General features: G+C 33.1%; 1 protein-coding gene across 1 annotated transcript in view; it reads left to right on the top strand.

Moving 5' to 3' along the window:
• The window catches only part of LOC133335830 (potassium channel subfamily T member 1-like), a 101,230-nt gene that overhangs the window by 64,272 nt on the left and 18,917 nt on the right, over positions 1-18,041 (top strand). The window contains exons 2-8 of the mRNA XM_061544128.1: positions 3,879-3,958; positions 10,371-10,470; positions 10,543-10,741; positions 14,525-14,599; positions 15,095-15,178; positions 15,263-15,357; positions 15,533-15,716. Coding sequence (XP_061400112.1) covers positions 3,879-3,958; positions 10,371-10,470; positions 10,543-10,741; positions 14,525-14,599; positions 15,095-15,178; positions 15,263-15,357; positions 15,533-15,716 — 817 coding nt within the window. The remainder of the gene's footprint in view (positions 1-3,878; positions 3,959-10,370; positions 10,471-10,542; positions 10,742-14,524; positions 14,600-15,094; positions 15,179-15,262; positions 15,358-15,532; positions 15,717-18,041) is intronic.

Below are 18,041 nucleotides of genomic sequence, written 5' to 3'. Positions count from 1 at the left end.
TTGAGGGGATGATGATGAAAAAATCCGCTTTATTATAACTCAATTTGTCAATATATATTTTGTGATATTCAAAAATAGATTTTAATTTTAAAAAGCTTTTTTGTTAAATTGTATTTATTTTTAATATAAGACAATAAATTGATATAAAAATAGCTTGAGAAACTTTTTCAGGAGACATGCGAATATATTTTTAAATTTTATTTAAAAGGATCAAAATTTTATTATAGAAGAGGTTTTCTTGTCATTGGAGACATTTTTATATTCGGGTCAATGGATTATTAGGCAACTCTCTAATTGGCAAATTTTAACAAGTAAAAAATGCCATTTAGTTCCGCCAGTCTGAAATTTGTATACCCCCCAAAAGATTTATAAAAATTCCTAAACAAGTCGGGACCTGCATATTGAGTCTATGTCATTGTTAATTTTGTCTACTAGACATTCAGGTTGAAAGACGGGAGGAGGAACTCAAATTTATAAAAAAAGGACTACATAGACTCCCGCTTCAAGGTCTTTCTGTCACCGAACTTCCAGTTTTCATTTGAATTCCATACTCTACAAGTGAGTGCACTTTGTTCTAAAAATAAATTATATTTCGGAAAACATGCAGACAAATTGACACATTATATGGAAAACATGACATTGGTAAAGTGTTAATGCCGAAAATAGAAAGTTGACATTATATAATGGCGTATACGTGCTGTCGTTATGTATACGTTAAGAGGGCACAAAAATATTTCAAGGTGTTAAGTATTCTACATATGAGGCATTTCGTGAATTTTTTTCTGTCCATAGAAAAAAAGAGTCTTCAGATTACTGAACATTTTTTTTTTCTATAGAATAAAGTCCTCAAAGTACTGAGAATTTTTTTCCATTGAAAAAAGAGTCCTTCAAGTACGGATGAAATTTTTTCTATAGAAAAAAGAGTCTTCAGAGTACTGAGGATTTTTTTCTATAGAAAAAAAGAGTCCGCAGAATACTGCGGAATTCGTTTCTTCGAGGAGTTTTTCTATAGAAAAAAGAGTCCTCAGTTAACTGAGGAATTTTTTTTCTATAGAAAAAGAGTCCTCTTTGAAAAAGAGTCCTCAGGGGACTGAGGATTTTTTTCTATAGAAAAAAGAATCCTCAGCGGACTGAGGAATTTTTTTCTATAGAAAAAAGAGTCTTCTGCGGACTGAGGAATTTTTTTCTATAGAAAAAAGAGTCTGCAGTGGACTGAGGAATTTTTTCTATAGAAAAAGAGTCTGCAGTGGATTGAGGAATTTTTTTCTATAGAAAAACTCTTTTTGGACTGAGGATTTTTTTCTATAGAAAAAAGAGTCCTCGGCGGACTGAGGATTTTTTTCTATTGAAAAAAGTGTCCTCAGCGGACTGAGGATTTTTTTCTATGGAAAAAAGAGTCCTCAGTGTACTGAGGAATTTTCCTCAGTGTACTGAGGAATTTTTTCTATAGAAAAAAGAGTCCTCAGTGGACTGAGGAATTTTTTATAGAAAAAAGAGTCCTCAGCGAACTGAGGAATTTTTTTCTATAGAAAAAAGAGTCCTCAGCGGACAGAGGAATTTTTTCTATAGAAAAAGAGTCCTCAGTGGACTGAGCAATTTTTTTTCTATAAAAAAAAGAGTCCTCAGTGGACTGAGCATTTTTTTTCTATAGAAAAAAGAGTCTTCAGAGTTCTGAGGAATTTTTTTCTATAGAGAGAAGAGTCCTTCGAGTTCTGAGGAATTTTTTATAGAGAAAAGAGTCCTCGAAGTACTGAGAGTCCTCAGTGTACTGGGGAATTTTTTTCTATAGAAAAAAGAGTCCTCAGAGTACTTAGGATTTTTTTCTATAGAGAAAAAAGTCCTCAGAGTACTAAGGATTTTTTTTCTATAGAAAAAAGAGTTCTCAGAGTACTGAAGTAATTTTTCCATAGAAGAAGAGTACTCAGTGTCTTTATATGTTTATTTGATTAGTACTTCTCCTCGTTTGTGTTATTTTAATTTGTAATTTAATGTCATTAGTAAGAAAATATGATTTCAATAAATACTACAATTATTAAAGGATTTTTTTAATATATAACAAAGTCTACTTGCTGAAGAAACACCGCCAAAGGAAAGCTACTTATGCTGCTTGACATTTTCCCCATGAGGCATGGGGAAAACTAAAAGCCACCACAGGCAATGGACGTTTAGACACGTTTAAAGTGATTGTAATGGAGCCATAGAAGAAATAAAGGAAAAAACTCATACACACAACTTATTCACATGATGACAATGTCTCAAGACATTGCATTTTACATGCACAACAACAACTCAACACAAACTTACACACACACACACTCGTACACCCACATCAATAATAAACCATTTATTGTCAACATATTTGCAATGCCATTGACAGGATTTCCAGTTTAACAGATCCTTATGCCATCATGCAACATATATAAGTAGATTTATATGAACTCGTTTGTGAGTGTATGTGTGTTCATGCAATAAATGACAACTTTATTTTATCTTTTCCATTTGAAGGTTTTTGTTTTATTGCACAAATAATGGTAACAGACAACAATGGCGTTCTTTGGACTGTGGAAACTGTTTAAAATTTTATTGTTGTAAAAAAATCGCTATTGTTTTAAGAAGATCAAATTGATTTAATGGTGGGGGGTTATTAACATTTCAATATGAATGACAATTGTAAACAAAACCTTATTAATCATTCCGCACAATGCATTTCATTGAGACATTTTTTCCATTTGTAAATGTTGTTATTGTTGTTTAAGCCTCTCATGTGTATTTATTTAATTATAATAATCGGATATGTCATATTGCGAAGATATACCGTGTATGGGACGTATGATGAATATTAATTGTAAACGGTTAATAATATCAATCATACGCAGAGATGACAGTTGAGGCAATCCATTGCATGCTTGTTTAAATGATAAAAAGATTAAACGGAAAAAGATGAATAAAAATAAAAAAAAACGACAGACCTCTGGTAAATCTTTTATATATAAATACGTAATATAGGTCTTCAACAGGTCAGTATAATTTTTCATATAAAAGATCTTCCATTAACAGAGGCTACCATTGTGAATGAGATATATTCTTTAATTCATTTACGTATAGAGGATACATTCTGTAGATCTTCTAAAGATAGAATAGTTGGAATAAGATGTTCTATAGTTACTAGTAATATTCTAAATATCGTGCAGATTTCATATGTATAGGGTACCTAAAGTACGTCTTCAACGGATCAGTGCTATTTTATAAATACAAAAATACCTCTGTCTGTCCTGTAGTAAAAATTACCCGATATTCTTTAAACCGAAATATTTTTACAAGTCCACCTTGCCTAATATTCAATGGTGTACGGAACAAAAATTTAAAGGGAGCATGTGTGCGTAACTGAGAATGAACCACAAAAAACCACATAGTTTATAGTAGGTTTTTTGGCTGTCTTGGACATCTATGGTAATATTTTATTCTCAAAATATTTATTCTCAGAATTCGTCCAATCGAACTTATCGGCAAAAATCTAAGTATACGATTTAAACAAATTTACCTTTAATACAGCCGTATACATATGTATATAACCTTGATAAAAATATCATGCTCTAGACAACTCCAGACCATCAACTTTCAACTACGAGCAACAACAACAACAACTACAACGACAACAAATAAATGATTAACGATAAACAAATATTTACCTTTTCATCATGAACTCGGTTCATATTCATGTTCTTGCCACTTGTAGGCATAGTGTCTGCATTAACCAATACAAACATAGCTACTTATACATATACAAACATACTGATATATGCATATATACGATTTTAATTAATTTTATGTGTATATTTTTCTTTTCTCTCCTCTCTTTCCATATCTCCCATCTGCAGAGTACGTGTGGAATACTATGTTAATGAAAACACATTTAAAGAAAGACTGCAACTCTACTTCATTAAGAATCAGAGATCAAGTAAGTATGTCAATGACGATGGCAGCGGCAATGTCAGATGCCAATTTATAAATCATATTGAAAAAACACACAAACTCAAGTAGATTTAGTTTTTGTGCAAAAAAATTGAATGACATTTTTGAATTGATTTCATTTTGGATTTAATTGAAAAGGAAATTTTCTGGAAATTATTTTTTTTTATAAAATATTAAATTAGTAACTGATTGCATTTGGAGAGACATATATAATTTTAATGGCCCCATACACATTATGCCGTACAGCATTTATCATAGTATGTGTTATTTTTTGAATGTTTATTTATGTATGTGTGACACACGCAATGCATGAAGAAAATCAAAATAGTTTTAAGGGCCCCATACAGTATACATCATGCCGTACAGCATTTATCATAGTATGTGCTATTTTTTGAAAGTTTATTTATGTATGTGTGACACACACAATGCATGAAGAAAATCAAAATAGTTTTGATTTTGAAAATGAAACCCTTTCAATCTGGTGAATTTTGTTCATTTTCAAAGTTGACAGTAAATAATTTTGAGTATAAAAATAATAAAATTGTGACGAAATAAAAAAGAACTGAATTTACGATTCAAAATGTGATTTTTTTGACAAAAATCGATTTTTTGGAATAGTGATTGAAGAGTTTGCCATACACTAGTCAATCTCACATATACAAAAAGGGGTTCATCGGCATGACGGCATGATGTATAGTGTATGGGGCCCTTTAATTTTGAAAATGAAACCCTATCAATCTGGTGAATAATATTCATTTTGAAAGTTGTTAGTAAATAATTTTGTGTACAAAAATAATAAAATTGTGACGGAATAAGAAAACAACTGAATTTACGACTCAAAATGCAATTTTTGGGTCAAAAATCGATTTTTTGGAATAGTGATTGTATAGTTTGCCATACTCTAGTCAATCTCACATATACAAAAAGGGGTTCATCAGCATGACGGCATGATTTATAGTGTATGGGGCCCTTTATACAAACATACATGTGTATGAAATATATTTATGTTTGTAAGATGCTGTGAAGAGTCTTCTTTCGGAGTCGAACATTTATTTTTAAGCATTTTCTGAAAGAAAGGACCAAACTTTAGCATGACTTGATATATTTTATTTTTGTCACCATTATGATTATAATTACAAAATCACATTTCACATGCCTCTATAAAGTTAGATCTCTTCATTAGGTGTTCCCTAGATAGCATACCTTCTGTAGATTTTCCAAGAATAGAATACTCCATTGATAGAAGACCTTCAATAGGTTTTCTAAAGTTATAATATCACTATAGGTCTTCTATTGACAGAAGGTGTTCTATAGGTATCCCCTATATTCTATAAATCGTTTATAGATAAAACTTCTGAATAACCTACAAAGACATTTTTTGTAGGACATTTATAAATAAAAAATCCTTTTTCTCATCACGAACTTCTAAAAGCGTTCTAGCTATGGAACACCTTCAGAAGACCTTCCATGAAAGACATACCTTCTGAAGTTCTCCAAAGTTAACATATCTTATGTAGATCTTCTATATATAATATTTTATTTTTGTCTTCTATAGATAGTCGGACGGGGCCGACCATACGATACCCTACACAACTATCACGGAACTTGAATTTTCCGCGGATGTTTATTCCGAGCCTGGGCAATACTTCGTTATATTTGCACCCTCTTGCCCGATTAGAGGTAAACAGCACCTCTTCCTCACACTGACATATTTTCCGAATATTTTCCTATTGTCCAGATTCCCTTTACCGTGGGTTGTGTTGTGATGTTCGGCTTTCATTTGTGGTCTATAGATCGACTCGAAAATAACACAAAAAATTAAGTTTTCGGTCCACTTCATTCCAAAATTATTATCTGATCATCACCGAAAATTATAGGCGTTGTCCTTGACCATAACTGGAACCTCATAGAACATTTCAAAGCGATCAGCGCTATAGTTCCGCTCTCTAGAGTGATAATGGGTTACTACATAATATACGAATACGGAGATACCTGTAAATATTTAGGTGTAACTCCCACATCCGAGCACATACAACAATATAATTGGTATTAATTTAAAGGTCAACCACTCCTCTTGGACATAATATCAACTTCTCGGGTCTATGTCATTCAGGGGTAAATATATACGCTATTGAATACAAATTTTGTCATTTTTCACACAAAAGTCAGGGTCCATTTAACGCGCTAAATATTGACCGATCTCTATGAAAACAGGCATGTTTATTCTTTGGCCCGATCCCCTTCTCCATGTACAATTTCACGATGTTCGGGTCATTATTGCGGCCTCTGTAGCGACCAGAAAAACGAACAAAAATTTAGTATTTGGTCCATTTCATCCCCTAAATATTAACCGATCTTTCCCAAAAACAATAGGGGTCTTCATTGGCCAGAACCCATCCTACATGCAAAATTTCATGAAGATTGGTCCATAACTGTGGCCTGTATCGTGTTTACAAATTATAATGGACAGACGGACGGACGGACACACATGTCTAGATCGACTCAGCTTGTCGAGATATGACGATCGGTATACTTAAAGATGGGTATAGGACCAATATTTCGCGGCGTTACAAACTTTTGGGGCTGCACAAAGCTATAATACCCTGACAACATAGTTGTGTAGGGTATAAAAATACATTCCGAATACGATTATGCCCTCATGTAGGCGATCTACATAAAATGCTTTCGTTACGTATTCTTTAGAAGAAAAGTGGGAATATTTGTGTACCATTATTAAGTTATGGTCATGGTTTCTGATAGATGTTGCAGTATAGTTCCCACAATCTTCTGTACTGAGAATCACCCTCTTATCTCCTTATAGATAGAGTAACTTAAATATAAATTCTCGTTTTCCGTCATAGTCTTCATTTTGAACAACTTTTCATTGCAAAAACTTCCATTGTATCATAATCACCCAGCCAATCTATAAACCAACCTTAGATACAATCCCCCAGTACGATTTCGTTACACTTCATTAATTTCTATTTAACTGTAACCATAACATTTTCTATAACAGACAATTGTCACATTACCAGCCATAAGCATTCTTATGGACCACTCAATTGTGTGTTCTGCCACAGGAATGCCAATGTCAATGCCAATTAACAATAACAACAACAATGTGCAAATGGAACAGTGGGTTCTAAAGATGGAACAATTTTGCAATTTTATGAAAAGACAGAACTAGGATATTTTTTCAATGGTCTTCTAGCGACCCATATTTATCATAGATGAAAGACCTTCTAACTATTTATTATCTAATGGCAGAAGAACAGGATTGTCTATATTTTAAACATAAAAACCATTATGTGCCAGAGAAGGTATATTAAAAGGCTTTTATAGATGGAAGGCATTCCGCGGATGTCCTTGAGGTCAAAACAGCAGTAGTCTTTAAAAACGTTGTCGTTATTATAGTTCTATAGATTTTTAGTCGTCCGGGTCCACCTCAGGAGTAATACCCTAGGAAGATATTTACCAGAGGACTTTTAATGACAAAAATTTATTCTGGATGTATTATATAGAAAGCCATATTAAAGATATAATAAATCTTATAGTCTGGAGATTTTCTGAATACCTTCTTCGAATATGATATATATATATAGGTACTCTAGATGCACTCTACAAACATGGGTAGTGCTTATAAAAAATATCCATAGTTCTTCCTATAGATTTTATAACACAGATCTCTGCAGGATTCTTTAGGAAGATACTTCCCATAGATCTTCAAAAAATGCATTCTAGATGTTTTCTATAGACTGACCTCTTAAAGAGAGAAGATATTCTGAGAATCTTCTATAAACAAAAGACCTTCAAATAGATTTTTAACCGAAAATGACTGCAAAATACAGAATATTTTCTACAGGACTTCTGAAGGGCTTCCCTAGGAGATTTCGTAGAGGTCATCTAAATATTTACTATTTTCTACACGTCTTCCATATAGAGATGTCATATACACAGAAGATATTTTACAGGATTATAACAGGAAGAAGGTCACAAATAGGAGCTCTCCTAAAAGTATGGCTTCCAGATGGCCTCCTGAAATTATTTTTAACACAGCCGAATTACTTCTATAAGCAGAAGATCCTTCAAATCCTGAATATAAAAATTATACCTTCTAGTTGATATGTGGAGGCCTCATTTAGACATACATATAACACCATTAAACTTCTAATAAAGGATAATACCTCTTAAATATTGAATATTGAAAGAAGATCTTCTAATGGACATTTATAGACAGAAAGGGATACAAAAGTTATTTCGCAATCATAACACCTTCAGAAGGCTTTCCATAGGCGGCAAAAAAACCTTCCAGCCTCATTCAATAAACAACAAACTTAATACATGTCTTCTTTAGGCAGAAGACATGAGACTTTCTGGAGATATTTTCAAGACAGAAGATTTTTTAAAAGTCTTATGTAGAAAGCAGACATCCAAGAGGTCGTCTAAACACCGCGTAGGTGTTGCTGTAGGTGTTCAAAATACATATAGGCAAAATATATTTCACAGGCCTCTAACAGATAGAACACCACAAAAATGAGCTCTGAAAGAATTACCGTTCTCCAGCTAGAAGATAATCCAAAGTGTTTTTATCCGGAGAAGGTTTTCAGGATGTGTGGAACTTATTAATGTTTATGTAGGTAGAAAACCTCATAAATATTGAACATAGAAAGTAGACCTTGTAATGGACGTCAATATCGGCACAACGGCATATAAAAAGTGGATATATACACATAATACCCAACAATGACCTTCTTTAGGCATCAGATCATCTAAATGTATTTATAGGCAAATTTCCTATATTTAGGAGACTTTCTAGAAGTCTTATAGTTACCAAATAATATCCTTCTAATATCCGTCATTGAACACCGTAGCACAGATCTTCTGTAGGCCAAAACCTTATAGATGTCTTCTAAAGACCTGAAAACTTCTCCAGAAAATAATATGTTAGAGCTTCATGAAATGCCTTTACGTCGTTCTAGAACTTTCTAAATATATTCTATAGGCAGTAGACCTATTAAATGTAGAAAGCAGACCTTCTAACAGAAATCTCTTAGTAGAATGGAATATAAAATTGGCTCTTTACTCATAAGAAGTTTCAAAGGCCATAAGACATTTCTTTAGGCACCAGGCCATCTCAGGGTATTTTATAGGAAGAAGTCTTCGTTGAGATATTCCATGATTAGAATACTTTCTAGATAGATAACCGACCCAGTACAGGTCCTCTATAGACTGAAGATTTTTTAGATGTCTTTTGGAAGGCTCATAAGATCTTCCAAAGTCATCCAGCAGATTATCTATGGCTACTTTATAATTCGAAGTCATTTTAAATATCTTCTATATAAAGTAAATTTTCTAAAGGTCTACTAGTTCTAACACCCTTCAAAAGACAACACATAATAGACAAGGTCTATTGTCTTCAACAATAGACCTTGGGTTTTTCTAACCCCAGATGCAATCATTTTGATTTTTGAGGTAGCCATCTTAGTTGTGGGCCTAATCAGGTTAAGATGATTTTTCGATGAAATTTCGAATCATATATATATATGAAACATTCTATTTGCAATACACCAATAGAAGCCCTTCAATCCAACTCCCCTTTCGCATTTTAATTATTTTGGATCAGTTTGGAAAAGGTTTATTCATTATAAATAGGTCCTCCTATAGTATTTAATACATAGACATTCTGCTTATAAAACAGAAAATGTACTTCTATTTATCTTCTTTTAATAAAATTCCTTTAAATAGTCATTTTTATGCAAATTTTCCCATCAAAGTTTTACACACTGTGCAACGACCTTGTCTCAGTCAGGAGACCATGAAATCTCCAGAGATTCATTAAACATAATATTAAAATACTCCTCAGTGAATAGAAGGAGTCTAGGGTAACGACTACCAAATGCTAACACACGCACACACACGTAAGCCCACATACACACTCATTAAATGATTACGGCATTTATAGTCAAAGGATACAGGCGTACGCTCTCTCCCTCTATTTCTATAGGCACATGTCTATCGGTGAGTGTGTGTGTTTGAAATATTTCTCCTATATGTATTGGGGCTTCTTGTCAGGACACGTGTCATTTTACATCACATTTTTTTGTTTTGTAATATTTTCAAACAATTGTTCTTGTTGTTATGAAATTCTTGGAAATCTTTAGACACATTTTTTAAAGGATTGCCTTTAGAAAAAAAACGCACACACACACAATATGTATGAATGTGTGTGAAAAACGTGTATTTCGTATGAAACTATTCAACTGTGAAATTTATTTTTCATGCTCATGAATAAGAAATAATCCTTTTATTTCATTTTTTTTTACAACAACACAACATTTTTGTTACATCTTTTTCATTCTTTTTATACTCTTTTTTTCTCTCCTCTTCTTTTCAAACAGGTTTACGCATACGAATAGCTGATTTATTTTTTAAATTATTAGCGTGTGTTTTGTATATATTACGTGTGATAACGGATTCAGATCCAACCTATGCCACATGGTGAGTAGAATTTGTTTCCTTTTTTTTTAAAGGAAAACACATATTTCATTCTATTGTGATTTTTCGTTACAGTTATGGCTGTACGGTTAGCAATAAAACGGAATTTCTGGCCTCGGCCCAATTAACCGAAGAGGAATTCCAGGAGAAACCCATTATCAATTGGGAGGCAATATTGTGGGTAAATCGTCCCACAGTGTTATGGGCTGTTCAATTAATTTTAGCTTTAGTCTCACTAACAGAAGCCGTACTCTTAACATATTTAGGCTATAAGGTAAGTTTGCCAAACGAACGATATACCAGATTCCACTTTTTGTTCCAGCTCTCCCCATCTCCCTCATTGTGGCTACCTTTATTTATGCTTACAATTTATTTTTCTAATCAACCACTACATAACCAGTACACATACATAGAAAACTACAGTCGAACATGGTTTTAAGGACAAAGGATATGTTTTCGAAGTAGCAAATTTTGGATATGTGAGGGGAGTGATTGTTTATTATGAACGTAATTTGATTGTTATATCCCTTCATGGTCTGGACCAGAACCTTCAAGAATATATTTTTGAAATCCTTTAATAATACTCTGACACAAAATTGAGCTCGTTGTTTGGTGTGGAAATTTTCGTTCGAAGATGGTGAAGATCGGTTAATATTTAGGGGATGAAATGGACCAAAAACTTAATTTTTGTCGGTTTTTCTGGTCGCTCCCGAGGCCGCAATTATGGCCCAAACACCTCGAATTTTTTTATAAAGATCGGTCAATATTTAGCGGGTCAAATGGACCCTGACTTTTGTGTGAAAAATTTAAAAAAATTGTATTCTAAGGCATATATATTACTCCTGAAGGGAAGAGGAGTGGTTGGCCTTTAAATTGATACCAATTATATTGTAGTATGTACTCGGATGTGGGAATTACACGTAAATATTTACAGATGCTTACGTATATAGATATTATTTAATAAACCATTACCACACTAGAGGGCGGAAATATAGCGCTGATCGCTTAGAAATGTTCCATGAGGTTCCAGTTATGGTCCAGGACAACGTCGATATTTTTCGTTGATGATCAGATAATAATTTTAAGATAAATTGGACCGAAAACTTTGTTTTTTTATTCTACAATTATAAGCCGAATATCACAATTAAATAAAAGGGTTGGGTTAGTAATATTTGGAAAATATTTCAGTGTATACTCCGAAGAGGGAATTGACCTCTAATATTTACAGGGCTAACGTAGGGTCAGATATTATTTAATATTACCATTACGCAAAATAAAAATCTGCATAATGATAGAGTCCTGTGGTATTCCATGTAGGTTCCAGTTATGGTCCAGGAAAACGCCTATAATTTTCGCTGCTATTGAAGGATAAGTGTATCTTCAGACAAATCGAATGAGGAATATTTTTTAGTACATGTCCTCTATCTCGAGTCCTTGTGCGTTTTGTGTCCTTTTTTAGTTAAACCACAAACAAAATATTACAATGCGAATTTTTTTGACCTCTAAAAATGTCGCATATAAAATTTTCGATAGGATGTCCCAAGATGATAAATCAATATTCTTAAATTCGCATCGTCCTTTTCTAATTTTACCCGATTCTTGCTAATATTAGTAAATTACGTATAAATAGTAGAATTATGACGATCTGTCGGACTGATCTGAAATATTTAATCTTAATAAGCTAACCGTTAATAATATTTCTTTGTGGGATTCAGATCCAGATTCCTACTATTTTGATCAAGATTTTCACATAGTAAACTAGGTCTAAAGGACTGGGCCTTTTCTATAGACGTTCTGTAATCATAAGACCTTCAAAGATAGCAGGTCATTTAAATGTGTGTCATAGGTAGAAGTCCTTTAAGAAATGTTCCACAGAAGGAATAATTTATAGAGGTCTTCTAGTAACAGATATTTGGTCTAAGATCCTTCAGTAGACAACAGCTCAGTACAGGTATTCTGTACGTAGAAGATATTTTAAATGTCTGCTATGCACAAATGAACTGAGGACTTCTACAGAAATCTTTCCAGATATCTTCAAAGTTCAGATATTTTATATTTTGCAGAAGGGAGGCCCAGAGACCCGAGACTTTAAAAAATATTTACAAGACTATATAGGTTTTCTATAACAGAAAGGTTTATAAGCTTCAGGATTATCTGTCTATTGAAGAAGAAGGTCTTCTATAGACCTAATGCAGTTTTTTTTTGACAAAGAAGAAGACTTCCTGAAGGTCTTCTATAGACAAAGGACTATATAAAATATTTCTATAAAGGAAAGGGACTTTCTAGGATTTGTATAGATAGAATGTCTCATATTAGTCTTCTATCTAAAATAAATAATTTTGTAAAACGAGGTCTTCTATAGACAGAAGAATGTATCGAGGTCTCCTATCTAGACTGAAATATTTTTGTTCTGAGCCCTAGAGTCGAGCTGAAAGGACTTCCCGCTTAAGTTCTTCTATATATGAGCTGAAGCATTATGTCTTCTCTATACGATCTAAAACTCGGTGAGTCTTCTATAAACGAGCTAAAGGATGGAGTCTTCTAAATACGAACTGAAGCAGTGAGCCTTCGATAGACTAGCGGAAAAGAAGCGTGTATTCTATGGACTAACTGAAGAAGGTGATCCTTTACAAACGAGCTGAAGCAGTAAATCTTTTATAGGCGAACTGAAATGATATATTTTCAAGGCATCCATAAGGCGTGAATTTGTTAATGACTATTTTTTCAAGCCTTCCTCAAGGCGTGGATTTTTTAAAGGATATTTTTCAGGCCTTCCAAATAGCGTAAATTTTTAAGTTTAATTTTTAAGCCTTCCAAAAGGCGTAAATTTTTAAGGTTAATTTTTTGGACTTCCACAAGGCGTGGATTTTTTAAAGAATATTTTTTATGCCTTACACAAGGCGTAATTTTTTTAAGGATATTTTTTCAAACCTTACACAAGGCGTAATTTTTTAAGGAAATTTTTTCAAGCCTTACACAATGTGTAATTTTTTAAGGATATTTTTTCAAGCCTTACACAAGGTATAATTTTTTAAGGATATTTTTTCAAGCATTACACAAGGTGTAATTTTTTTAAGAATATTCTTTCAAGCCTTCCACAAGGCATGGATTTTTTTTTTGAGTGATATTTTTTCAAGGCATGGATTTTTTAAATAAAGCAGGGAGCCTCCAATAGACTAGCTGTAGGCCAGGGAGTCTTTTACATACAAGTTGAAAATGGAGGTATTGTATAGATAACCTGAAGCTACAAGTCTTTTATAGACGATCTAAAACAGGGAGTTTTTATAGAGGAACTGAATCCAGGTGTCTTCTGAAACGAGTTTCCTATAAACTAGTTGAAGGAAGCCTTAAGTTCGGCTATGGAATCTAACAGCCCTCAACTGACATTTATATGTTACCTTGGCCCCCAACTCTTCTATAAAGAAATTGTGAATCCCCCACATAAGCTGAAGGACATGCAGTTATCTAAAAACGAGCTGAAACGGGAAAACTTTTTTAGATGAATTAAAATGAATCAGGAAGTCTTCTATAGAGTAGCTGAATGGCAGGACGCCTTCTGTAGATGAGAGATGAATAAACGATTTAAAGGAGGAGAGTTGAAATGGATTTTTTATAGATGAGCTGAATCCGGATATCTTCTGAAACGAGTTTCCTATAAACTAGCTGAAGGAACCTTAAGTTCGAATGTGGAATCTATCAGCCTTCAATTGCCATTAATAAGTTACCTTGGCCCCAACTCTTCTATAAAGAAATTTTGAATACCAGTTCGTAATGGTCAGAGTTTAAGGCATTTTAATTTAAATTAAATTTTAATGACGAGTGTATTTTAACCATGTTTGACTGTAACTATAAACCTATGTCCTTTCAAGCATTACAGCTCCGCCATTAATTCTGTATTATTTTTATTTACCTTCTGGGCTAAATAAATTTTATTCCACTTTATTTATTTAACCTTCAGGCCTCTAGTTTATTGTTCATTGTGTATTATTTGTTCCGCATTTATTTAATATATTATTGTTGTTGTCATTCTTCGTAATTTTCTTGTTTTTCTTTACAGGGAAATATATGGCAACAAATACTTTCGTTTCATTTTATATTAGAATTAATTACGACAATACCTTTTGCATTAACGGTAAGTTTCGAACAACTAAGTTATAACATATTACTATACTATTTACACGTTGTAATTCGAGGTTAGTTTGTCATTCCTATTGTAATTCTCCGAAATAAATGTCATGGACTCGATAGCTTTTCAAGGGCATGCAATTTATTATACACATTTTTTAATAAAAAGAGCTATTTCCAAAAAGATGGGATTATTTTTAAAGACAAGCCCATAAGGCGTTGATTTTTTCAAAGAATTTTTTTTCAAGCTCTCCACAAGACAAGGGTTAAAAAAAAATTAAAAAAATATTTTTTCAAACTCTTCATAAGGCGTAGTTTTATAACGAATATTTTTTCAATCTTTCCGCAATTTTCAATCTTTCATTTGAATATTTTAAGGTTGATTTTCTAACAGTGCAAAGAAAATAATTTCCATAGGTAACAAAGGGAATGACAGACATTGCCTACCCCTAATGCCATGCTTCGTATTTGAACTCAAATATTTTACATTTCCCCTTCGTAGATATTATGGTCTCCATTAAGAAATTTATTCATACCCATATTCCTAAATTGCTGGTTGGCGAAACGTTCTCTGGAGAACATGTTCGTAAGTATCAAATGAACCATAAACTGTGACAGACCATTAATATCGAAATAATTATAAAAATCTATATTATATCTTAAATTTCAGAACGATTTACATCGGGCCATGCAAAAGTCACAGTCAGCCTTGTCACAACAATTGACAATATTGTCGGCCACATTGTTGTGTTTAGTTTTTACCAGGTGAGTTTTGCAGACCAATTATTAAAAAAAATATATATTTTTTTTCATATTTTTGTAAATATGTATGTACATACCCTTGGGTATTTGTATATACATATGTATGTACTATAAATATCTTTTTAATATTCTCTTATTTCTACTTCTTCTTTTATTTCTTTGTTTCTTTCCTCGCCAGTGTTTGTGGCATACAACATTTTCAACGTGCCGGCCATCGTCATCTCAATTTATTTCAGTCCACCTATTATGTGGTGGTCACCTTTTCAACGGTGGGTTACGGTGATTTTGTGCCCGACATTTGGCCCTCACAGTTGTACATGGTCATAATGATTTGTGTGGCTTTAATTGTTCTGCCGACTCAGGTAAGTGTGTGTGCGCAGCTTAGAATAACCAACCTACCAACCGAACAAACAAACAGACTTACCAGCAAAAACAACAATTCACAACAGTAACCGACTGACGATAAAACAAACCAAAGTAAACATTGAATAGCTTCTCAGTTTTGTTTACTTTTCATTGTAAAGTGGATTCTGTAGTGAAGACACCAGAGAGGGGGGTATTGAAATAAAGAGACATTTTATATAACATTATGACAGTTCATTGAAATAAAAAATATGATATGAAAACAAAAAGTATTATACTGAGTTACATCAAAATATATAACGTTAGCTAAAATGCAAAAAGGCGGAACTAACAAACAATTGAAATTGAAATTGACTTTTTGAATGAATATTGTGAATGTCAATAAACTACATGTGTTGACAAAGTCAATTTAAATTTTTTGTTAGTTACGCCTTTTTGCATTTTAGCTAATGATAAGCAATTTCTTTCTTGGAAAATATATACTGTCGCTTAGGGAGGGGTTTTAATTCTTCTATTAGAACTCATCAACCCATCGAATTTTCCTAAGGAATGCATTTAAGTCTTCTATGATAAGGTGTCGTGTCTCCTATGAGGATAACAGCTTATATTTTTATAATATTTTAGGATAATTTATTCCAGTCTCTATAATAAGGATTACCTGTCTTATTTGAGCCGAACTCTCAGTCTCCCGAGTTTCCTATGAACAAGAGCTGATTGTTTTTCTCATATATCTTTATTTTCTATGATGTCTCTAAAAGAAAACCTCCCTGTCCACTTGGCCTTCTTCACTAAAAATAACTACCACTTTATAAGTTGTCCCCAAGTAATTATCTGAAGTCTTCCCAACGATCTATTACTTCCTATGAGGATACCTTTATGAAAAACTTGCAGTCCTGAAAGAATATACCCTTTTGCTATAAGCATACTTCTAAGTTTCTTCTAAAAATAAATTGTCCAGTCCTACAGAAAAAAGTCACTCACAATTACAGAATTTTCTTCTTTCATGAAGAAGACCATAAAGGAGAAGGAATCCCAATTTTCTATAAGAAGTAGGTCCATTTCTTTTTGAGAAGTATTCCGGACTTCAATGAAAATGTAACCTAGTCTTCCAAGGAAATTCATCTCAGAAATCTATATGAAATTCTGTTAGTATTCCTATGGAATAGAGGATCGGAAAAATTATTGGCCTTATTGAACGACTTCTCATAAATAACCCGGAGGTTTTTTATAAAAACGACTTCATTTTTAGAAGCAGATCCGTTAGGCCTTCTTTTAAGAAGCCTGCTATAAGAAGGCCTTAAGATATTTTCTTCTGAGAAAACGTTCTCCATAAAAAAGTACTTCTATAGAAATACCTTCTTGTATAAGAAGATCCTTTGGCCTTCTAAATGAACACCCTTGGCTTTCTTCTTGTAAGAAGACCTCTTAGCATTCTATAGGAAAACATCCTGCCCTACTATAAAAACCTCTTCTATGAGAAATCCTGTGAAAATCTTAAAAATCTCAGGTTTTATATAAGAAGTCCTCGTGGTCTTATACAAGAAGACATCCTTGCCTTCTATGAAAAGTTCTCTTCGTTTTATATAGAAAGGCCACACGTTCCTCTCGAAAAAAACCTTTGGTCTTATTGTAAGAAGGTCTCAAGACCTCTTCTATAAAAAGACCTCAAAACCTCTTTTATAAAAATAACTCAAGCTCTTCAATGTAAGAAGTCCTCCAGAACTCTTCTATAATTAAACTTTCAACTCTTTTATAAGAAGACACAAAGCCTTCCTAATTATAAGACCTCCTGCACTTCTGTATAGGAAGAACTCTTGCTCTTCCAATAAAAATACTTCAAGCTCGTCTATAAGAAGACCTCTTGCTCGTCTATGAGAAGAGCTCTTGCTCTTCTAATAAGAAGACCTCTTGCTCTTCTAATAAGAAGACCTCTTGCTCTTTTAATAAGAAGACCTCAAGCTCTTCTAAAAAGAAGACCTCAAGCTCTTCTAATATGAAGACCTCAAGCTCTTCTAATAAGAAGACCTCAAGCTCTTCTAATAAGAAGAACTCAAGCTCTTCTAATAAGAAGACCTCAAGCTCTTCTAATAAGAAGACCTCAAGCTCTTCTAATAAGAAGACCTCAAGCTCTTCTAATAAGAAGACCTTAAGCTCTTTTAATCAGAAGACCTGAAGCTATTCTAATAAGAAGACCTCAAGCTCTTCTAATAAGAAGACCTGAAGCTCTTCTAATACGAAGACCTGAAGCTCTTCTAATACGAAGACCTCAAGCTCTTCTAATACGAATACCACAAGCTCTTCTAATAAAAATACCACAAGATCTT

Source organism: Musca vetustissima, unplaced genomic scaffold (assembly GCF_032173495.1).
Source record: "Musca vetustissima isolate MV318-11 ecotype Yass unplaced genomic scaffold, APGP_CSIRO_Mvet_v1 utg1437, whole genome shotgun sequence".
In the NCBI taxonomy this organism is placed as follows: domain Eukaryota; kingdom Metazoa; phylum Arthropoda; class Insecta; order Diptera; family Muscidae; genus Musca; species Musca vetustissima.
Note: the sequence above shows the minus strand (reverse complement) of the source record. Positions and strands in the feature narration are given on the sequence as shown.